General features: G+C 53.0%; 1 protein-coding gene across 6 annotated transcripts in view; it reads right to left on the bottom strand.

The window, feature by feature from the left end:
- Nucleotides 1–23,800, bottom strand: part of RASSF5 (Ras association domain family member 5) — a 35,528-nt gene that overhangs the window by 4,279 nt on the left and 7,449 nt on the right. For 3 of the 6 annotated variants that reach the window (XM_029999344.1, XM_029999346.2, XM_029999345.1), the window contains exons 2-5: nt 20,339–20,457; nt 2,547–2,660; nt 649–946; nt 146–261 (exon numbers count right to left, since the gene is read on the bottom strand). In XM_029999344.1, the coding sequence (XP_029855204.1) occupies nt 146–261; nt 649–946; nt 2,547–2,660; nt 20,339–20,457 (647 nt within the window). Of the gene's footprint in view, nt 1–145; nt 262–648; nt 947–2,546; nt 2,661–15,138; nt 15,859–16,302; nt 16,320–20,338; nt 20,458–23,800 lie in introns of those variants that run through there. The other 3 variants (XM_029999348.2, XM_029999347.2, XM_041119659.1) reach the window with 3 other exon arrangements.

The following is a 23,800-nucleotide window of genomic DNA, read 5'->3' on the forward strand; positions in this document are numbered from 1 at the left end:
ATTAGAGGGAAACAGCCTTGTTTGCGTGGCACCACTTCACCCGTGCTGCCTCTGCCGTACATCTCCTAGCTCCGCAATGCTGCCACACGCTCCGCAACGCTCTTAACGTTCACGTAAAAACCAAGAGAAAGAGTCACCGACGTACCTCAACTTCCCCTGTTTCATTTTCCTTCAGCACGAAACTGAGCACATCTGTGTCGGGACCTGCCAGCAGCCGGAGGTACAGGGGGTACTCGGTGAGAGGGAGCTTCTGGAAGAGCACTAAAAGGGAACAGCAGACATCCACAGTGAGATCTTGGCTGCCAGGGCAGACGAAAGCTCAGCAGGTCAACTGGAGCATATAAAAGCGGTTCATGCTGCTCAGGATCATAGTGGAAGTAGCTGAGTCTCTAACGCAGATCTGCAACAATCTCTGTTAAGTCTTAGGTGGCTTCAGCCCCCTTCTGAAAACTAGTAATTCCCTGTTAACTTAAGCAGCATCACCTCCTGTGGAGGTCCAGCCATTTATTCATCTGAAATTTAGGTACTTCCTACCTGCCACACCACTGAGTCCTAGAAGAATGCTTTGGGTTCGTTTCTGCAACACAAAATAATAAGCAAACCCGATCAGCTGCAGGAAAGCTGGTGGGTCTGAGGGTATGAACTCACCTTGCCCATCTTTCCGCATCTCCTTGAAAAGTGCAAACTTCTGAGGATTATCCACCACCATGAATTTCTTCAGGAGCCCCTGGATCACCTCGCTCACCGTGGTCGTGCTGCTGATGTGGAGCTGCTTGATGGCATCCAGCGGCAAGTAGAACGAGGTTCTCTTGTCCGTCATGTCGGCCAGGTTCACCTCCTTGAGGGCATCGTAGATGGACTGCGGCCGGATCCCCGCCGGTACCGTCACGGGGCGGCGCAGTTTCAAATGCACTTTAATGAAACCTGTGTACGTCCCATCGTCGTTCTAAAGCAAAGGAGAGGGGGTCAGGCTCCAGGGAGCCTTTCCAGTTCTTCCCCCCCCCCCACTACAAGGGGCTTTCTGGTCTACAGTGCTGCAGCCTGCAGGGTGACTGCAGGACTTTCCACCCCTCGGTACTGCTAGGAGTTTGAGGGTTTGTTATTAATCACGTTAAAAGTAACCAGTAATTTCAGGTTAGTCACTATTGATTTTCTCCTGTTCCTTCCACTTGGTAATGACTCATCCCTTCCTCGTGTCTATGCAATCTTGTCTTATTTAAAACCAACACTGCTACTAGTCAGTTATGGAAACCATTACATGTAATTTGTAGTTGCACTTAAGTGAGGATTTGAAACCTCTGGGAAGGTCTCTACCCTCATGTTCAGCAGGATCTCTCAACCATATTCCTCATGTTTTATTCCCCACTGAGGGGATTCTCACATCAAGTAATAAATCATCATTCAAGATCAGCCTGTCTCACAACAGGTTCCCTTACCCTACCCTCAGCTCTGCAAAAATGCAGAAATCAAAGAGAAAAGCCTGGCCCTGTACAGTCCATCTGTGGGTGCCAGGCAGGAACAAGCCAAGGGATCCACCTCAGGTGCCGGGAGCACTGGCCTGTGGTCCCACCAAAGGGCCACCACCAGCGGCTGAGCCCCGTTGAGTCCCAGGACTGTATCGAATCCCAAGACTGTATTTTTGCTAAGCTTCAAGCAAAGTAACTCAGGAGTAACTATTTGGGTCCCAAATGACTCCTATAAGCCAAGGGCTGATAAAAATCAATGGGCGAGACATTCCAGCTGCAGTTACTGTGCAGCCTTCACAAAGGAAATGGTTGTAAGATCTACTGTTTTAAATAAATTTCAGTTTATTTTCAGATGTTAGCAAGCACCAGGGAGTTACGTAGCTGCTGTTCTTGGAAGTTCTACAATTTAATTTTCACTCTTTAAGAAGCTTTTCCCCCCTCTCTGTAAGATCCTGTGAAGTTTGTACCTTTGCGGTACTCCAGTTTGTAAAAGAGGTTATTTCCTCGTCTTCTCACCACATATCATCAAGGCTTTACTTACAGGTGGTGATAAGCAAGTCTGCAATCAAAGCTTCAAAATATAAGGCACCCACTGTGGTTCTTAGACCTCTGCTTAAGCAAGCCTGGCAGTGGAGAGGAGAAAAGCATCTCTTTCGAGAAAGGCTTTGTGTTTCTAAATACACTTTGTGTTTCTAAATCCACTTTGCGACAGCTGCTGAACTGCAGTGTCGCAGCCTGAGTTTTTACCATGACTCATCCCCGCTAGAACAACATGGGCTCATCTATTTGTGGCAAGTCATTTGTAGCACACACTAGCCAGAAATTACTGTGCCAGCGTTCCCAGTCGAGATGGGATGGAGGCAGGGAAGGGTTACCTCAAGTGTCGGTGACTAACGCTAAGGAAACCCAAGCAGGACAGAGCAGAAGAAAAAGCAGATCAGGTAAGGAAGATAAGAACATCTCAACAGCCACAAACCCTCTTGCCTTGGAGACACCTTCCTACAGGCTGGCTCAGTTCACAGCCCAGAGGAACCAGCATCAGTCTTTCTGCATATTAGGTAAATAGAGCCCCATACATACCAGCTTCATCAACAGGCAGTTGGTAACTTTTGCATTGTATTTTTCAATTTTCTGTTTGATCTCCTGGATGGTCGGAGGCTCAGGTTTTTCTTCTTCTACTGTTTGTGTTACATTCTGAAATCAGAAGAGACAGGCTTTAGCTGTTTTACGTATTGGGTAACACTGCATCTGTTCAGCTCTACTTTTTCTTGGGAAATGCAGGAACAAAGAGGCTGTGCAGATCCTGAGCTCACGCTAGCAGCAATGGTGTAGGTGGAGACGGTCCCGACGGCCAAGAGGCAAAATGTGCAGGATGCCACGTCCCTGCCCCAAACCACCTCTATACACCAGTAACCGGCAGTGGAGGGTAACACAAAACCCACCAGTTAGTGGGACACTGAGTCACAGAGCAGTAGAGACATCCCAATATAAACCAGGGCAAAGAATCCAGCCTCTAAAACCTGCTTTCAAAAAAAAAAAAAAAAAAGCCACTTGCACCTCCCAAGTGTTTCTTTGCTTCTTGCAATGCAGTTGGAGAAAAAAAAAAAAAAAAATCACATCCTATTTCTAGTATTCATGGCTCTGCCTACCCAAGCCAGTCACCCCCTTAAAAACCCAGGGTGCTCCTCAACCAGCTTCCAGCAGGTTCACCCAGGCAGAACCTGAAGTTAAATCTCTGCTGGATTACTCCTCACTGCTCTTGTCCAAACCTTTGGAAATTATAGCTCAGGGCAGCAAAATCACACAAGCAGCAAGCCGGCTGCATGACTAATAAATCAGTCACTGCAAAACCAGTCAAGGCATCCCAGCCCATGTCAGAAACCCTTCAGCGTCTGCCCGTGTGTGGGCTCGCTGGGAGGATGACGGCTGCTGCTTCTCGCTTAGGTTTTGGGGAATTTCCTTTTGGGAGGGAAAGCGACAGATTCAGCATGTAGGTGGGCTTTACTTGCAGGTCACACATGGAAATGTCCCTAATGAATAATGGGAAAACACGATCCCGTCACGGAGAGGCAGCTCATGGGAGCTTCCCAAATGCAACCCAAGGTTTAGAGCTTTTAAGCAGAAAGACAATGAATGGGTTTGCATAAAATGCCAGAGCAGAGCCCAGCACTGCCAGCAGCACGGGCTGAGCTGACTCGGGACAGGGGGAATGGTCCAGGCCAGGAGGATGCTGCCGTGGGCTCAGAGCGGCTGCAAGACCTGTGCTAGAGGGGAGCAGGACCAAGGTGCCCATTACAGACCATCTAAAAGGGGAAAAGTAAGGTGCTTTCTGCGGAAGAGAGCCAGAACACGCATCTCTGGGGTATGCTGGAAGAAAGCATGCAAACCACCGCCAAGCCCTGCCTGCCCCTGCGCCCCACTGCTCCCGCCCGGCCCCAGGGAGATGTCTCCGGCCACCCAACCTCCCTGCTCCCAGCCTCAAAGGCAGGCGACACGTTTGGCTCGCAGCAAGGCTCTTGGGACACCGGCCACCTTCCTCTGGGGACACGCCAGACAGGGAGAGAGCAGGAACAGTGCCGGGGAGCCGGGAGGGAGGCTCTGACGAGGCACCGGGAACACGCAGTTACGGACGTTTTTCTGCAGAGAAGGTTTGTAGCAGCCTCGAGCGAGAGCCTGAGCCACGCTCCCACCTCCCATCTGCCCAAGTACCGTGGCGCAGGCTGCAAAGGCCCACAGGCACCCTGGAAACGAAATGTCAGGATGCGATCCTCCACCATCACGCCCAGCGTGACGGCAGAGCCCAGGCATGCTCAGGCGCTGCGGGAACACGAGAACCGGCAAGCTCTTTTCCAAAAACCTGCTGGAAGGCAGGAAAGGATGCGCCAACACTTACAGGCAGAGATTTTGTGTGTTCCCACCCTCAGAGTTCAAGTGCAGCCTCGGCAGAGCCGCTCGATGCTCCCAGGGCCGTCCCCAGGTGCCCGTGCTTTGCCTGCACCGTGAAGGGGGGGCAAGGAGTGGAGGGAAACCCAGAGCACAAAGCTAAAGCTACTGAGCCACAGCCATGCTCCCAGCAGACAGGCAGCAAGTGCTTCTGGGGACACCCCCCTGCATCCCATCCCCGTCCCCTGGGGACTGTGTCAACAAGCCCAAAGCAGGTACTCGGGACAAAAGCACCCGCTCGCCTTCAGCATCCATCTGGAGCAGTCTGCTGCAGAGTTAAAGGCTCCTGTAATCGTGAGATAGAAGCAAAGACTCATGTGACCTTGAAGCAAATTCAAATTCACAAGTGGGCTAAGAAAATTTATTAATAGAAATTAAACACAGGGAGCTAAACTAACCCAGGAGTTCCCCAGCTGCATGGTAAAGCGCAGCAGCCACCTTTGGGTCTCCTCGTGGGAAATAACCTGCTGCAAGGACAGGACTGCACCGACCGCACCGCGGGTCTCTGCGGGCAGCCTGCGAGGACAGCCGGCTGAGTAGCGTTCCCTGTGACGTACCGCAGCTGAACTCCTGCCCTAAGCACGTCTCCAGCCCAGGGACACCGATCACGTCAAACCATGGTGTCAGACGCAAACCAGCGACAAGAATTGCAGCCTGCAGCAACACACACTGTTCATCTCTTTGCACTATGGCTGGAGCTTTCCACCGGCTTCTCCAACCACTGCCTCGCCGGCAGCAGGATGCCGGTCCGACAGTAGGACACTGGTCCGACAGTGGCATTCAAGAAGCCTCAATGACTTTATTGCTGCAAGACCATTGGAAACTCCCTACATGAGGCTCATCTTGTGCTTCAAGCTTTGATGCCACTTTAGCCCAGGTTACCCAAAGCCCTTCAGTGGACGGGCCTTCCATCCAGCCAGGAGAGCAGGTCTCCTCTAACGCACAGCCTTCAGCATCCCCAAATCCAGATCTGCTGCAAACAAGCCTGCGTGCATCTTGGACTATGCTCAGTGGGCTGGATTTCCCAGCGCAATGCTCTGTTGCCTTTCCATAACTCACCACCTTCCCCGGAGACAGGCTGTGAATACATTTCGCCAGCGCTGCCTGAAACTGTGAGCAGCACTCCCATATTTTATGTGGGCTTGCTCAGAAGTTAGCATTAGCGGAGAGCAGAAAGTGTGAAAGGATGTGCCATCAAGGCCGGTAAGGCTCAGAATGAAAACTGTAACCTCTAAGATGGAAAAAAAAGGGGAAAAAGCAACGTTGGGAGCAAAGCCCATCTATTCCCAGGCAGCCCCACAGCACGTGGCACCAGGATGCAGCAAGCTGTAAATAAGCCAGTGTCGCCCCAGGCTACCCATGATATTTCTTTTAGAAGGAGAATCAAGCACAGGACAAACTGAAATCCTGGTTGCAATCTGGCAAGACTGCTACAGTCCTGGGACTCGAGAGCCCTGAATTCATTCAGGTGATTCCCAAGTGAGATTTCACAATTTCTGCTTGAGACTAGCAAACAGTACAAGACTTCTCAAAACACTGATCTGGAGCAGGAACCCAATGGAGGAACACTGACATTGTATTAGAGTCTCCTTGTTCAGTGCCTTAAGGAAATAAAAGCAAGGCTTTCCTGGGGTATTTAAGAATTGCACATAAACATCCACTTATCATAATGGCAATTTCAACTCCCCGATTTGTCAAAGTCCTTAGGCACATGCTTCACTGCAGTCTATTGACTCCAATAGGTCTTACATGGCCGCACACAGGTGCCGGGCTGGCATGGGAGTCTTTAAAAATAATGCCAAGGGTAGAGATTTTCAAAAGTAGTGCTGGGGAAAATAAAAAAAAAAAATAAAAATGACAAAAACCTTCCCTTTAAGTTAACAGAAGCTGTGCACTCAGAAACCCTCTACTTCCTCATGTCACCCATTTCACAGCACTGGAGACAAGCACGGCCGTGCTGCCACCCACCAGGGCCGGCGCCCGCCCCAATCGCACAGCGAGCAAGTGCTCGGAGACCCCCCCGGACCATCCCCTCCTGCATGCAGAGAGACTTGTAGCTGCACAGCACAGCTGCAGCGGTAAGGCATGCTGTGCACGTACGCTACACTTCATCTGTGGCACAAACACGAGCCGGTGCAGACCAGCATCCATCCAGACACGCACGGCAAAAGCAAACAGAGCAGCTCGGTCCGTTCCTGTCACTGCAATTTGCTTCTCCCCAGCGGGGCGAGGCCCTCCCCTCTTGTGATGTTTCCAGCTGAGGAAAATAGCACATGTCGGCAATTAAGAGCTTTTGGAGCAGCACGTGCGCTGATGCCACCCGGTTTCCATGGAGGACGCACGATGCACCCAGGACGGCAGGAGCCTGGAGCGGTGCCGGTCCCCAGGGTTTCGCAGCAGGCACAAGGCAGATGCTAATTGCTTCATGCTGCAGGGAACCCAAATCACTCGCCGAAGGAGCAGGAAACCTGGCTCAGGAACACAGCGCTGGTGGCACCACGTCACAGGTCTCGCACCACGTCCCCGCACAACTCCATCAACAAACTGCCGCCCAGCCCTCGGCGCCCTGCCTTCCCCGTGCGTGCACCTTGGCAGATCAGACGTACCTGCTGGTCTCTGGGCTTGCTCAGCCCCCCGACTCCCCCAGCGCACCCCGAACCTCGCAAAACGCTCGTAACCCCTCCAGTCTGGCACAGGTCAGCTGCGCTGCAGAGCTCTGCTGAGCAGCCTTCCCTCCCCGGCGCTCCCACGGCAGCGGGACCCTGCTGAGGCACCCAAAGCTGCCCTGCTGCTGCTGGTGGAGATTGAATTTTGCTCCCAGGAGCTAGGATCGGCCGGCGGCTGGGATATGCTGCTCGGGCAGGAGGGCAGTCCGGCCCCTCTCGCCTGCTGCTCCTGCCCTGGCAGCGCTGGGGAAGGCAGGAGGCAGCTCAGTTCCCACCCGCGTGAAGGTTTTCCCAAATCGCTGCCTTCCTCTGCCCATCCCGCAGCTTCTTGATGCTCGGACTCTAGTCTGGGAAAACGTATTAGGAAAGAAACACTGCCCGTAATTTATTTATTTACCACATCTATTTGTTTTGACTAACCCAAACATAAGCCAAAGCATCCACAGACCCCAGGATCCCACTGCACGCAGGAATGTACCGGCACCTGCACCCGCTGCTCAGCCAGCGTGGCCAAACCCCGAGAGAAGCACAGCACCTCTGCCATCCCGAGCGTTCATCTGCGGCTGGAAGAGCAAACACCCTGACGTCAGGATTGCCCCAAGGAAATGGGATTCCAACCCTTGGCTGTCACAGCTCCGACAATTTACATGACTCTGCGGCCACAGCTACGGTAACAGGTTGTTCTCTCCCCTTCCATGTGCAACTCTAATTGAAAAAGAAACCCTGCATTATGACAATTTGACAAATACAGGTTTTAAACGGACATATTATGTTCTCTTAGGGTCATTTTATAAGTCATCTTCCACCTGGTGTGGAATTAATTTGCTTTTATTAAGCTCCCAGTGTCAGTGACAGATGGTTTAACTGTTTCCACTGCAGCACAATTTAAGGTGGGCAGAGAGCAACCAACCCGCACTAGAAAACAAAACCAGCAACTTTGCACAGGGCTCCTGGCTCTGCCAGCAGCTGCGACCTGGCAATGGCTTTAAAGATGCGTCTCTGGAACAGCAGGTTGTGTATATGGCATAAAGCAGCATGGGACTCCCAAGCCCCTCGTCCCTTACATGTCAGTTGTAGTGCAAAAACCAAACCAGAAGTTGCCACTTCCACACTGCTAACATCTAAGTGGGCTTGACACGTAGCTAGGCCAGTTCTTACAACCGCTTGGATTTTAAAAGGAAAACTGCCATGTGTTACGAGAATCAGCTGGACCAATACTGCAACAAAACACTGCCAGCATTGCAGAAAAGCTCTTCACTTCCACCCCAGGGACAGCATGGGAGCAATCCTACCGCACCAGCTTCCTACACCCTTGGACTCAAGGGAAAGAAAGTTTTAATGATCGCTTTCTACGCAGCAATCCCACCACGGGGCTGACGAGCACAGCGCACACGACAGCGCCGGGACAAAACCCGAGGGACACGCTCCACCCGGGGCTGAGCGGCGAGGCCACTGGAGCAGAGCTAACGCACACCCGAGCCGGCTGTCCCGCGGGACACAGCGCGGTGCCATCCCGGCTCCGGCAGCTATTTAGGGCCGGGGGAGCCCTGTGGGACCATAAAGGGCTCTGGGGCTCCAAGGGCTCACCCCTTCCTGCCGTTCACGGTAGCGATGCTCGGGCACGGCTATGCCACGAGCCCCCAGCAGTGACCACACCATCCATCGCCAACCCCCTACACACCCCGCGGCTGGAGGCTCTGCTTTTCTGTTCTCCAGATCAAAACCCGCCTGCAAGCAGGACCCAAACTGGCCCAGCAGCACCAGCACCGCGGCAGGGGAAGCCCTGGGAAGGGCGGCCATGGCCCAGGAAGAGAAGTGCTGCTCCTTCCGTCATGTACGATTAAATCGGCTCCTTCTTGCTCTTCACGAACCTATCCGGACCTCTGGTTTTGCAAAGCTTCTGGTGCAGAATATGCAATTCTGACTGAAGGAAGAAAAACAGAAGCTATTAACCATAAACCGTTGCCACATTTCCTGTTGTACCAGGACAGGATGAAGCAAGCTGTTAACAAAACAACAGCTCGGTAATTCTGCCTGCGCCTAAATCCTGGCAGTCACTGCTGGACCTGTGGCTCTCCTGGCTGGAAACTGGGAAAGAATGACATTAGCCACCCTCGGGGATGGCCTGGCCACGTGGCAGCACACCACGATGTCTGTGTGCCAGCCTGCAAAACCAGCACATCCCCACTGCCTCCATCGTGCCACCCTCACGTGCAACTGGAAGGAAAGTGATGGCGAGACTGGAGCTGCCAGGATGCTTCCACTCCTGCCCTGTTAAAAACCTCATGTAGAACATTGCATGGCTATGGATGCCAGAGTTTAACGACCACTGCCAGCTTGCTGGCATCACTTAAATTCAGCAGGGGAGGCGTTTACCATCCCCTATGAAACGGCCATAAAATAACGTGCAGACAGTTGTGGTCTGCAGTGAGACATAGGCACCCATGGGCTGCACAGGACCAAGCTCGGCCACGCAACCACAGTGGCCTGGGGCACCCACAGCAGCACAGAGAAGGGAACATGCCCGTGTTCTCCCCTTGCCCATCACAGCCTGCTGCAAACGGGCTTCCCTTCCATAACCTACATTATTTCTCAATTGTAAGAAACATCAATTGTAAGAAAAGATTCGAGCCTCATCTGGCACTTGAGTTAATGCTCGGCAGGATAAAGGCTGCCCAGAACAAGCGCCCCGAGAAGAGGCAGGCAGCTACGATGCACAATGCCCATCGCCCGGGGCTCGGGCAGCTGTGGTCCCAGGGAGTTAGCCACACCAGCCTCCTCTTTGCAGTTCACCACTCATCTAATGAGCCGTGAGCTTGTGACAGGCTATTACGGAGGAGGTAAAAAACCCATGGGCCATAATGATTATGGTGACATACTCTCAAAAGAGTGATTCTAATCCAAGAAAGGCAACAACGAAGCCTCCGTGACAGATTTTTCTATTTATCTGTTTGCAAGGATGCCAGGAGAGACACGCTCCACATCCAGCTGAAGAGCATCCTTCCTACAGCCTCTCACCTTGCAGAAGTCAACCCCCAACTTAAAAACCTTTTTAAAGCAAGCAAAGGCAGCAGCTCTGCGCCACACCAGACCTCTCTGCTGGGAATAACAGCTCTAGGTGGGACCCAGGAGCTTTCCGACACCGCTGCAGCAGTGCAGAGGGGATGGTGCCCTCTCCCCCCAGCTCCCAGTCCCACCGCAGCCCTAGTCAGCACCAAGGAGCTGGCGTGTGGTTACAGCTTGGATGCACAGCTCAGGAGGTGGAAGACCGGCAGCTCATGAACCGTGGCTTTGCTAGCCAGAAAGCCAGACATAAAAAGGGCCGATAGGTAGAAAGGCTGAGCGTGCACTTCCATAGGACTCTCCTTGGAGCAAGGGCTGCCTCCCCACAGCCACAAACCAGCCTCAGAGACACTACCCCTGCCCCCTCGCTCCCAGCCAATTTTCCTCACCAGCTATTTAGTTAATGAATTTGAACAGCAGAACGGTGGAGAAGGACTTGGCAGGACATCACCACATTCTTGGCAACGACTGTCTTATCTAGAGGCAGGAGTGGCCAAGTCCTCCCTGGTGTGCTCAGGCACAGGTCCATCACCATTTACATCAGCATCACTGTGACAACTTGCATTCCCAAAAATGCAGCCCAAGCTCTCCCTTTGGCTCCTATGTTCAGATTGCAAGAGTATTTAGAAGACCTATTCCAAAGCGATTTTACACCTCAGGGCATGAATCCTCAATTCTTCTCCTTATTAAGGAAAGATCTGTCTTAGAACATCAGAAAACAAAGCCTGGAGAAGCACGTCCGAGTGCTGCTGGCTGGAGAGCCATTCCGAGGAGCATCACCAGCTCACACCCTGTGATCACCACTATCACACCACAGCACGGAGGACTGGAAAGAAACGTGAACGCTTCAAATTGGAGCCAGAAACATGAGAACCAGCAGCTCAGAACTGTAAATCCAGCTGCAGCAGGGAGCAGTGGCAGCTGGGGTGCAGTGGGGCTGGGGCAGGAATGCCCAGCCCCATCACAGTCACCAGAGAGCTGGGACATCTCTGCTTTTGCACAGCTCTCCATCACTGCCCAACACATCCCCCTTCACCGCACACTCCCACGACACACAGCACAATACGGGGAAAGGATCAACTGCTTAAGCGTGGACAGGTGACGGGGGGAAGAATCATACAACAGATTTGAACAAACAAAACAAAACCAAAAACCCCAACATATTTCACTCCCTTTGAGAAATTCAAACGAGATGCTGCGGTTTACTTTGGGGTTCAGAGGAAAAGGCAAAAGATAGGAGAGCAGTGCATCTCTAGAGAAGGGGAGAAGGATCGTTGCTGCATTTCAGAGAGGTTAGAGGCAAGTGGAGATGGGCTCGGTGTTTTGATTGCCATGGAGATTTCACTTAGAAACCGTTTTTCCTGCCACATCGCTGCTCAGCAGAGAGAGCTGAGCAGGTCCTCCCAGGGAGCTCCATCTCAGGGGGGTCTGGGCTGGACAGGACCCCACGGGTGCACACCCACGCCACTGTCTGTGTGCACGGAGATCAGCCCGGCGAGACCCCGGCCTGGATCAGGGAGGCTGGGTGGATCAGAGGGATCTGCTGATCCTTAGGAGCAGACATTTGGGAACCGATCGCAGCCTTGCAGGGCCAGGAAAAGCCCCTTCCCCCCCAGGAGAGGTGCCCCAGGGCCGCTCCTGCGCTCCAGGCTGCGCCGGACCCCCTGCAGACCTGCCTCCCCTCTGGAAATCACTCCGTGCTCTGACGGTCCTTTGGAAGACAGAGACAACGGGCCAAGGACAGGACCCTGTGCTGGTCCCTCGCCTCTGGCTCCTTCTGCATCGCACCAGGCAGAGCGATGCCCCCTTTGCCCACCTACCACAGGCAACATAAATTCCTGCTGGTTACCTGCAACCCACAAACTGGTGCAGATGCTGCACCTGACAAGCAGCCAATTCGGGGACTACGGGGTTTCTCCAAGGCTGGACGGGATCTTGGAGATCACCTCCAGCCCTTGCTTGGGTTTCAAGCACCTCCAGGGATGTAGCCCCCATCGCAGGCACCGCCACGTGCTGCCGCCGCGGAGGGCTCGAAGAGAGGGAGAGAACAGACACGGACCCAAAACCAGCACTGCGGTGTTCTCTGACTCCCCTTGCCCAAGCTCACATAACTCCCCGCCGGCCGCCCCCTCCCGCACGGGGCACCCCCCCCCGCGGTGGTCTCTGTTCTGAGCACCTGGTAGCAGAGCAACACCCCCCGTGCATCCCACCGCAAACACCTCCACGATGTCACAGCTTCTCTCTTCTTCAGCAGAGAAGACTTTTGCCGGCTGGGTTATCCCAGCTCATGTTGTTCAGGGACCCCTAACCCAGGAGCTGCTCCCATCATCCCCATCCCTGGATTCCACCCCAGGTCAAACTGCATGGTGAAACTTGCCCCTTTCTCCTCTAAGCTAGCTCTCCCGGCAGCCACTGATGCAGGACTCGAAGAGCAATTTTGCAGAGTTTTAAGCAATCACGCTTCAGGCAGAAGCCACTGAAGCCATTCAGCTGAAGAGTCACGAAAATGCCAAGTAATAGATCTCCAGGGATGAGGTCACATCTGAGATCTAAAACGGTTCTTTGCTAATGAAGAGTGATTGCGCTGATGGTTCTGAAAATAAAAAGAAATTACAAAATTCCTAGAAAGAGGGTCTTCAGATTAATACAGTTGTTTCAATCAGAAAAATAATTTCTCTAATCATAGTGATCAAATTCCAGTCTCTATTTTTTTAAATGGTGGGAGGTCTCTATGTCCCCTCCTACCCCACCTGCAATGCACTTCCTCTACAGAGATTGTTTCCTAGGTCTTGTAAGACATGCTTCCCTAAGTTATCTGTATTTAGCTTATTGCTGCCCAGCGCAGGGCATGCCCATGGGCCGGCGGCTGCCGCTGCTGCAGCGCTGACCACACTGTGCATCCTGGGCTCGGGAATCCTTCCTGGGCATCTAAGGATGGACAAACGTTGCTGTTCCCAAACACACCCAGCAGGTTAGCTCACTTTTGGGTCCAAGCTGATGTTTTCTGCCCACAGCCAGGAGCAGGTACCGTACTTGGTGGTGAAAAGCAATGCTGTTGCCACAAGCAGCTCTTGCAGCGGTGGAAATGTTCCACATTCAATACCATCACTCAAGAGCAGTGAGATACCAAGTGAAAAAGGGGGGACAAGGAGTGAAACAAAACCCAAAGGAGATGTCCACCTTGGGGCTGAGCCTGTCCCTCTGCTTTGCTGGCTGCTCCCCAGGCACATGCTCTCCTTGCTGCCCTCCACCCGCCGTCCAGCCCAGCCTCACTGGACCACCACCACCTCCTCCTCCTCCTCCTGCTCCCCACCGTGCTCCAGGGCTAGCTCCATCCAGAGCTGAGGTCCAGCCTCATGCTCCTGCAAGACCTGCACCACCACCAACCCCCCAGCATGCCACGAACCCCCCAAAACCTCCTTCCACCAAGGCCTGAGGATGGTTTCCACCTCCCGCCGGAGAAATGCGAGGACCCACCTCTGCACACAGACCCATTATGCAACATGATTTGCTTGAGCAGCAAATTTTGTGTGGGTTTTTTTTTTTTTTTTTTTTCATGCACAGGAACCATTTCCTCCCCGTAACACCAAACGCCCAAAAGGCTCCATCTTCTCCAGCAGCCGCGAGGTCTGTCACCTACGCCGGCCACATCCAGGCGAGGAGCCGGGCGAAAGGGGCTACCGCAGCCCCCGACCCCTCTGCGAGGGAGAGCTCCCGAGCACGAACGGGATCAGGCTGATTTGGAAAGGTAGCTGAGGATCTGCAGTGCCCTGGCTCAAAAAGAACAGCGTTAAACCGGTGTGGGGTGCAGCGCCTATTGCACTAACACCGTCATCTTTTACATCTCCTACACAAATGAATCATCAAATGACATTTAAAAACCAGCAGTACGTGTCAGTTAATCATAGCGAGAGGGAGCTGCTGGCTAACAGGGAATATCCCGTGTTAAACCCAAGGGAGCATTTCTTCAAAGAAATTAAAACAAAACTGCCAGTTGATTGAAACTCTTCCCCCAGAGCAACCCCCCCCCCACCAAGGAGAACAGCCCAGGTCGCCGGGAGAGCCCTCCGGACCCCGCGCTCCAGAAAGCTGAACCCCAAATCACCTGCTGAGGATTGCAGCTCAGCAACCTCGGGCGTGCAAATATAGCAGAGCCCGAACAGAAGCGCGTTGGTGCTGATGTTTTGCAGGGGAATTTCTAAGTGAAAAAGCTGCTCCCCAGGTCAGATCTCATCTCGCAGCGCCGCAGGGCTCTTGTTCCTGAGCGAAACCCCCACTTCCGCAGCAGCGCCTTCTCGCCTTCTCCTTTTATGCTCAGTTCTGGTTGGGGCCCCAAAGTTTATGATGGGGATGTTCTTGTGTTTGTTTTTTTTTAAATAAACACTTAAACACGAAGCAGCTTTGTCAGCGTTACCGATACAGAAATCTCGTCCTGCCCAGCCAAGCGCTCTCTCCTGCTCCAAGGCAGGTACACATGCACCCAAGCACCCAGAAAAGGACCAGATTCATCACTGTGTTAATAAGTTCACAGATTAATTTAGTCCTGTAACTTTCCCATATCCCTATCCACCTCACAGGCACAATTTTCACCAACGATGCATATTTTGCGAGGCCAAACCACATGTCCCTGGCCGGGAGCCTGACCCGTGGATGGCAGCTGGCAGGGCTGCTGCCTGCCCCGCTAAAGCTGAAAAAACCACATTTAGAGTCGGCTCCTCCACCGTGGATCCCCCAGGAAGGGGCCAACCCGGCATGCAAAAGGTCGAGACGTGGCTGAGAAAAATCTGCAGCAGTGCAGACCCCCTGCACAGGAGCGGGGAGCCTGCAAGAGGCAGATCGAGCCCTCCTCCCCACCAGCAGCTCTGCCCTGACTCCAGCTGCAAGCTAATTTTGGCAGCACCTGCAGCCAGACGTGCAGGAACACCGACATCTCCCCTCGCCGGCAAACCCCCCCACCTCCCACCCGGCACAGCCCTTCCCACTAGTTTTTAAGCTGTTACCTTGGCAGGGACCTTGTTCGGCGTGCTCCGGAAGAAAGAGGTTTTTGCTGTGAAAAAGCAATCCTCGAGGTCTTCATCCAAGCTACAGTACCCGCTGCTCATGCTGCTGCCGATGGTCATCGAAGCCCAGCAGAGGCGAGAGGCCGAGCGCGCAGAGGGCTCGCCGGGGGACCGGCGACCATCGGTGGTCCCCGCTCCGGCTCCCGCACCAGCAGCGAGCCCGCTCTCACATCCTCAGCTCGCCGGCGCTTATCTGCAATAGCTCCTTCTGCTCATCCTCCAGAGCCAGCGGAGCTATTTCTCTTTAACAGGCAGCCGTGCCGGGTAACCCTTCCCTCTCCTCCTCCACCCGCCTCCCTGCGCAGCAGCGCTGGGGTAGCATGGAAGGGGCAGAGCTGCAAATTTGCTCCCGCTCTCGGTGCCCGGCTTCGCTCACCACCCGCCGTCCGGTCCCCCGGGCTCCCGTGCAGCATCGCCTCCCCTTCCTGCGCTCGCCTCGCACCGCGCAGCCCTCCGCCACTTCCTCTTGCAAAATTTCTCACCCTGCTGCACGCCGGGGGCAGAGGCGCTGGGCTTGGCCCTGGGCACTGTCCGGCCCCCGGTTACCCCCGGCACCTCTTTCGCTACCCAAAAATACATCGCCGTGGCAGGCTGGCTTCTCGCTCCTTCCCCGTTCGCACGTCCTCGAGAGCTGCGCCGCCTCGGCTGCCTTAGGGAAGCAAGCCCAGGCTGGACCGAGCCTGACCGCGCTGCCGAAAGGTGGTGGGGATGGGGGGAGGCTGGCGAGGACGTGGCCAGGAGCCCCCGGCCACCAAACTCCGGGAGACAGAGGGTGCCTCTCTGCTCTGCGGCTAATTTTAGAGCAGCAGGAGCGATTTCAGCAGCGCCGGCACCCGGCTGAGGCAGCTTCGGTTGCAGCCCAGGAAAAAGCCATTCAGCTCTCCGGTCCTGTTTGCAAGAAGCACTCGCTCCAGACTGATTAAAATGCTGTGTTGGCCTTGGAAAGAGCCTCAGAGCGACAGCATCATCCCTGCTCCCCTCTCCCCCCGCAGTCCTGCGGAAACCCAGCCCGGCACAGACCCATCCCCTGAGCTACCACCTCCGTCCCACTCTCCTCCGTCCCCTCCAGAGCCACCACCATCCCACTAATACCCTGTGTTTTACCCAGCAGCTTTTAAGGCAGCGGTGACCTCCCTCCTTGGTGAGGATCGCAGGTATTTCTGGAAAGCCGGGCAGGGGAAAGGCTCCGCTCCCCACAGGCTATCATCCTCCCTCGGCGCGGGCTCGCATGAGGGGCCGTGCATCCATAGGGATGTGGCACATCCCTGCACGGGTTCTCCCCACCCACTCAAAACCCAGCGTGTGTTCAGGAGCAGGTTGAGGGGACTAAGAAAAAGCCTGACACACCGTCTTAAAAAGGACTCCCCTTAGGTAACGCAGTATTAACGTATATCCTAACAATTCTCCAGCATACTTCAGAAAAGGAAGAGGCAACAAAGCCTGCGAGTATCGTGCCACTGAGTAAGTCCATCCTATGCCCACACGTCGGATACTTCACACAAGACCTGGCCAGCCCGTCCAAGAAAGAATAGAGAATTATAAGAGGTACCACAAAGGGCAGGGCAGGCTAGAGGTACAGGAAGGTTTCCATGCCTGGGGCCAGCCTGGATCTGGAAAAGAAGAACTAGAAAGAACATAGATGTGATGGAGAGCTACAAAATGGCAGGAGATGTTTACACAAAGAGTGCCGTAAGTTTAACACCAAAAGGAGGAGTGCTTTTCCAGGCCATGCACTATCAGATTTGCAGAACTCATCACTAGGTGTTCTGGTGGTGGATGTGCACAGTCAGACTCATCAGAAAGAGCCCAATGACAGCTACTCAAAATGACGGTTCAGAGGCAACCCCAAGGGAAGCCCACGAGACCGCTCGCAGGGAGGCCACAGCGGCAGCACACCTTCAGAGCCTCTCCTTCAACATCCACCAGCCGAGCAGAGAGAAGACACCCCTGTGCCTTACATTAATTGTAATACAGCCTGTGCCGGCTGTTCTTACACTAATTCCTTCGTGTCCTTTTCCAGGCACAACTCTCACCATCGCTAAGTGCTATTTTTACGCCAGGCCAGCGAGCGGGGGGAGCTGGCAGGCAGCAGCCTTGGTTCTGCTCCCCAGCTTGACTATCTGCAGTAGGACCATCAGCAAAGCCCTCCCGTAGACTGGAGTTATCACCCGCTCCTTCAGCTCACAGGGCCCCTTCGACTGGTCCAAAAGGGCTCCAAGGTCTTCGCACAAGCCACCATCCATGCACAAAAACCTCTTCCCCTCTTGATAGGTTGCAGATGGTGTTTCATACCCTTCCATCTGTATCTGTCAGCTGAAGGACTTAAATTGCTACAAGCCTTTGATAGCTCTGTACCCCACAGCCAGCAGCATCCCATGAATACAAACCAGGATGTCAATGTAAAGCCTAGCGGGAGGACGCAACATCTGCATCTCAAAGGGGAAGGCAAGAATCCAAACGGCATATTTACAAAGCAACTTGTAACACTGCACATAAATAAGCTATCCTCTTAGCAGCACGCGTACTTCTGCAGTGGCACAAACCTCCTCAGCTTCACAAGGCTATATTTAGAAGAGAAAGAGGCTTAAATTGAGCATGTACAACATGAGCAGAAAGTGAGCGTTGGGCCGATGAATGGCACAGGCATCTGATCTTTACTGAAGCCTCAGCCCTGGGTGCTTCACAGTGGGAACAGGGTGCAGCCAACTTTGCAGTGCCCCATGCAAAGCTGGATGTGCTCCCACTGCTTTGCTCCATGGGCTTCTCCAAGGAGCCCTTGCTTTTCCATTTTGGTCCACCTGCTTGGGAGATCAGCTCCGTAAGAAAACAACCAAGCAAAAAAAACCAAGTAATTTGACCCGTTGGTTCAGCAGCAGCTCCAGTTAATAGCTTACCCGCACAACAGCCCCCAGAAAACCCACCCAGCAATGACCTGCACCAGCTCGCAGGTGGGAAGCGCGTGACCAGCTCCGCCAAAACCAGGGGCCAAACTCCTGGTGCTGTTGAGACTAGCCAAGGCTTTTGTCAGCTTCAGTGGTTTTCACCCAGGGAGGCTAATCTGGGACCCAAATGTAATGCACTCTTAAGTACTTCGCTGGATCAAAGCCCAAATTATTAATACCTGGTATTACATGGTAACAGTACTTAACTATGCGATATTAAAGTAGCTATTTCTATGATGCTTCTGGTTTGCTTACAGTTGATAATACTATTTAATGACTTCCAGCTATTAAGTAAAGTTTCTTGTGTTTTCAGTGTGCAAACCCCTTCCCCTCACCCCCAGTGTATTCAGGCACCCCATTAGCTCTTTCTGGAATACTGACACTGTTTTCCCTCCATCCTCCTTCTTTTGAGCAGCAAAACCTGCCTGGCCCACAGAAACACCAGGAACATGGCTGCGTACTCAGCTTTATGGGCTCAGATCAAGTAAACTTGAAGGTGATTTTTCCCTGATTATCCATTATTCGCAAATGAGAACGGAGCTTTATTGCAGTGATTTACCCTCAGTCACCCTCACACCAGCCCACACCCCTCCCAGCCGCCCCAGCCTTGCAGCCTTTCCCAGCACAGGTAACAAGACTGCAGACAGCGCTTTGCTGCCCAGAGGGTTCAGAGGTGCGATCCCCGACCAGGACCTCGGGATGGGTTTATGGATTTGTGTTTGCTGCTGTAATTGGAGAGACTTTTGTTTCCTTGGCACAAAATGCCTCCTCCCTTCCCGGGATCGCACCAGAGACACGTCAGAGTGATGAATTGCCACGAAGCGCAGGCTCCGTGTTTATTATTAGGACCATCAATAACCCTTGGCTGGTGTTATCACCCTGAAAAAGAAACAAGCCTTTCTAATTTTTCTAAAAATCAAGCTTTTCTCATGCTGCTGAGGGAAGCCCAATGACATCCAAAGGAGATGTAAACACACACAAATCTCGCTTCACGCCCTTACAAAGATACTCAAGGCTCAGTGGAGAATCCACTCAGAGTCCCTTTGTAATGCATAAGATAAAACTCATCTAACTGCAGGTTCCCTCCTGACCATTTTCTTCTGAGCAGCAATCGCCCAGCCACATGCCAACAAGGCAAAGCTCTGCAAACCTTGCACAGCAAAGCACAGACGACAAGCAAACTCCACCACTGGCTCCTCACACGCCCAAGAGAAACCCCGCATCTTCTTTGAAAAAGTGCACATTTCCATTTCTAGTTTTGCACAAGTGCATCAAGGTCCTCTGAAAAGAGGAATATAAATGCACGGTTATAATAAAGGAGAGAATACAGTTTTAAAAAAGCATATAGAGATTGAAAAGGCTCTGTGCAAGTCAAATCCACTTTAGGCGGGTTTCTAAGCAATGTTTTAAGCTTCCAGCATTAAGTATCTTACATCTCAACTTGCATGGCATCGTACAGTCTCACTGCACCCTGTCACACGTGCGGCAGCCTGTTCCAGCAGACACCCACACCGGCTCGCAGGCCACTGCCGGCATCACAGACACCACGGGACCCTCGGCGGGATTAAGCAAACAGCTAAGCCTTCCGGAGCAGCCCTGGGGATTACTGCACATCCCTAATACAGATTGAAGAGTCTCAATCCCCCAGGACTACTGAAACTCTTAAAACAAGGTTATTAAGCCAGAGCTCCTTGCAAAATCCATGCTCGCACTCTGCCAAGATGCAGGAGAAATGCACCTTTGCTGCTTCTTTTCAAGCTCTTTACACCCGGTGCTGGGACACAATTTAATGCCGGTATCGACGCTCCCTCGCAGGCACTTGGACACGGCCGGGCTGCAGCGCAGGGGCCGATGTCCCCGCAGGGCACGGCTCCTCTCTCCCCCTCTGCTGCAGGCAGCCTGGCCCACAGCAGCGTTTTAAACACGACACAGCTCCACACACGCATTTACGGTGAGCGGGACGCCCACGTGCACAACCTCCATCGCGCCAGATCGCACCCACCCAGGCGAGCTGTACCCACTACACGGGCAACTCATTAGCGAGCGCTGCCTGGGTCCGCAGGACCGATGGGCTGACCTCTCTGACAAGCCCTTCCTCCTGCAAAACCCTTCGGGAGCAAGAAATCAGGTCTCTGAAGGAGATGCGATCGGTCACCATGAGGCCGTCGAACCCCCGCGGAGCCCCCTCCCCGGCGTACCTGGGTGCAGGGCGGCAGGAGGGTGCCCTCGGGCGAGAGCTGGCTCTGGCACTGGCCCGGCCGGCGGCAGTCCAGCTGGATAAGGCTGCGGCACTCCTGGTGGCACGTGTACCTGCAGTCTGCACGGGGGAGAAACGAGAAAGTCAGGCGCCCGAGACCCACAGCCTGCTGTCGAGGGGCAGGGGGGGAACCCCGGGAAGGGACCGGACTCCTGCCGGAGGGGAGACCGATGCTCGTGGGCACGGGCATGGTCAGAACTGCCAGCCAGGGACACGTCCCCATTCGGGTACATTTCTGCAGATGGGGAGAGGTACCAGAATACCTCGTCCAGAGAAAAAATTGCTCCTTTGCCCTCTCCCCAGGGAAACCTGTGTTTCTTGCTGCAGTGCTGCAGCATGGGCAGAGTTGCTGCCGTGCGTCCTGCTGCCTTTCCCCTGACCTGCCGGCACGCTAATATACGAAGTAAAGAATATGCTCAAGTCCCCCCAAACCACGGGGTACACCGCTCCCCAGCTATGCTCCTCGGAGATGTCACCTGCACAGCGCCTGCAGCACAAGCTTGGCCACTTCACGAGGAAAGGATACTTCACCTTCCAACATCAGGAGGGAAGAAACATTTTTGTGTTAGACAGAAGTCAAACTATTTAAGGTCACTAAATAGGAACGCTTCAAGAGCCAGTTACAGTGACTGAGGCATGGATCTACCATCAAACTGCCAAAAAGCCACCCCTGGAGAGGGTAGGGACACGTCCCGGGCTCCAGCAAAGGCTGTGACCTCCCGTCCCCAGCACACACACTGCCCAGGTACAGTAAGGCATTTACGTAGCGTGTTTTCTTTGGACGCTGACCCATCCTGTAAGACATTAACTAGTTCAAGGTAGGAATTGCACAGATGACTCTGCAGAGCCCAGGTTTAACCTCTTTAGGCACAGGGTCCCGCTCGCCCACAGCCCACGGCTGCTGAAAGGCAGCATTCGGGACAGCCAACTCCATCTACCAGACACAACAGTTATCATATATTCGTGGCTATCGCTCCCCCAGCCCTCTCCCTCAAAGCCCCGACGTCTCCGTACCCTCCTGACTGCAGCTAACAACCTCCTTCCACTTTAATGGCCCTTCTGATCCTTTTAATTTTTAACTGTCGTACAAACAGCATTAAATTTACTTTTTACACTACCCAAAATTCCAGAGCGGTCACCAACCTGAAAAAAATAATATCCTAAAACCAAGGCAAGAGAGTTCACTCCACAGAAGGAAACAGGACTGAGTGCCCGTCCCTGCACCAGCCCTGCCACCCCACTCCAAGCTGGCGAGCTTGTATTTTAAATACCCTTCTTTTTTCTTTTCTTTTTTCTTTTCTTTTTTTCTTTTCCTTTTTTTCTTTAGCATTTGGGTCATTGGTTTTGAATATCTCAGGCTTGCAGGAAAGCAAAGGAATATCCCGTGTTTGCTCTGGAAACAGCGATTTCTGCTCAGCTCTGCTGAATGCTCACATGCGGGAATGCCTGAGAATGAATGAGAGGAGCTGAACCACTGCTGGGAGCTGGTGCCTGAGGGGGGAAAACATCAATCTCCAGGGGAAACAGGGAAATCATTTATCATTTAACATTCATCTGGCATGAGCTGTCTATCATTCTCCAATTCCAAGTCAGTTGTCTCAAGTAAGCCTGGGGGAAAGCAAGGAGACTTGCACTTTTTTTTTTTTTTTTTTTTTTTTTTAATTAGAGATAAGCTGCACAGTTACATGGTAATTTAATGCATGACCTTTTGAGCAACTGGAACAGCCTTTTAATGGGGGACATTTGCCAAGTCTTTGCTGGAGGTGCCAATATGAGGATGCTCCAGCTGCAGGTTCACCTGAGCATCTGGCACCAGCAGAAAGTCCCTTCTGCCTATTTGGTCCAGAATTTTCAGATTTGGGCAGCTGCCTCCTGCTCCCATGGACTGCAGCCTGCCAGGGCAGGAAGGCTTGAGCATCTTTGGTGAAGGAGGCACATAGTAAGAGGTCTGAAATACGTAACACGGACCACAGAAATTACAGCTTTCAAACACACCTCCGGATCAGGCCCAGTACGGCCAGGCATTTCTTTAGGGGATTAAAGTATGACACCTCCTTAGTCACCGTCACCTATTAACAGACCTAATCGCTCAGTATCCGGCAGGGAACACTAATTTTAGAAACGCAGCACAGCTTTAGGAAGCAGCCACGTGACAGGTTTGCCAAGAGGAGCAGGATGCCTCCACTTAGGCTTGAAGATAATTTCCATTCAAGTAAAGCAACACTTGGAAATGTAGTTTCTTTAAAAAAATAAAATAATGAGTCAGATCATGACACTGTGAAAAACTTTGGTGGCTGAAGGGAATTTCCCTTTCTCCACAGATAAAGTTTCTCAGGGGGATAAAGCTGGATAGAGTAAAACAGTCCAATACAGATGCCCATCCAGATGCCTAAATATAGGACTGCAGTCATCCTGCCCACCCCCATCCTCCCACTCCCACCTCCCAAATACCGCAGATGCTCCAAGGCATCTTTCGCTCCAGCCCACGTGCAAGGCCCAGATCTGTAGGCTGGAGAAGGCACGGGTCTGCGGCAGAGCGGCCAGATCCTGGCCCCAGCGGTGACAGAAGCTCCAAGAACCTGACCCCAGCCAGGCTTTCACCTAAAGAAAAACCTCCTGCAACCCCAAAGCAACACCGCATCGGAGACCGGATATGATTGCCCCCAAAATTAGAACGGAAAGGGTCTGAAGTGTCCCAACACCTCCTCTGGGATGGTCTTAAACTCCGATTTCTGGCCAAAGTTTGTGGTTCCTGCAGCAGTGCTGGGCAACTGCTCTTCCCTGGTGAAAATGTGTCCCCCTGGCTGCCCCCCCACGGCAGGGCTGCCAGCCCTGGCACACACAGGACCGTAGCACAGGGTTGTTGAGAGGGCACGCTTCAAACAAGCTACAAAAAAACCCCTTGTGTGATGTTAAAAATTAATCATGAAATTGCAGGAGTTACATTGAGGCTCCAGTTCCTGGATTGTTAAGGATCCTGCCATTCATTTCAAAAACAAACAAACAAACAAAGGCAAATCAGAAATGCTCCCAATATTAGCAAAGTTAAGGAAAACCTTTGAAGCGTGACCCAGCTGCCATGGCAAGGCTCAGAGCCACCAAAGAAAGAAAAATAAAACGTCATGAATTTTGAAAGCGGTCTGAGACTCCGCAGGTGTTTGAGCACCGAAGTGGACGATGTTGAAGACCGGCGATTTCTTCCATTCGCCTTCCAACTCTGGAATCCTTCAGCCAGCTCGCACACACCTCTAAATGCAGGCTACACCTGAGGTTTGATTTTGCAAGCTGTGCTGCTTAAGATTGAGGGCTGGGTGCCTCTGCCCTCGCTCGGAGGAGATGCCTGACGTCACTCAGGATAACCTCAGGATGTGGCCCTGCGACACCGCAAGAGCTGGCAGGAGTC

This window comes from Aquila chrysaetos, chromosome 24 (genome assembly GCF_900496995.4).
Source record: "Aquila chrysaetos chrysaetos chromosome 24, bAquChr1.4, whole genome shotgun sequence".
Classification (NCBI taxonomy): domain Eukaryota; kingdom Metazoa; phylum Chordata; class Aves; order Accipitriformes; family Accipitridae; genus Aquila; species Aquila chrysaetos.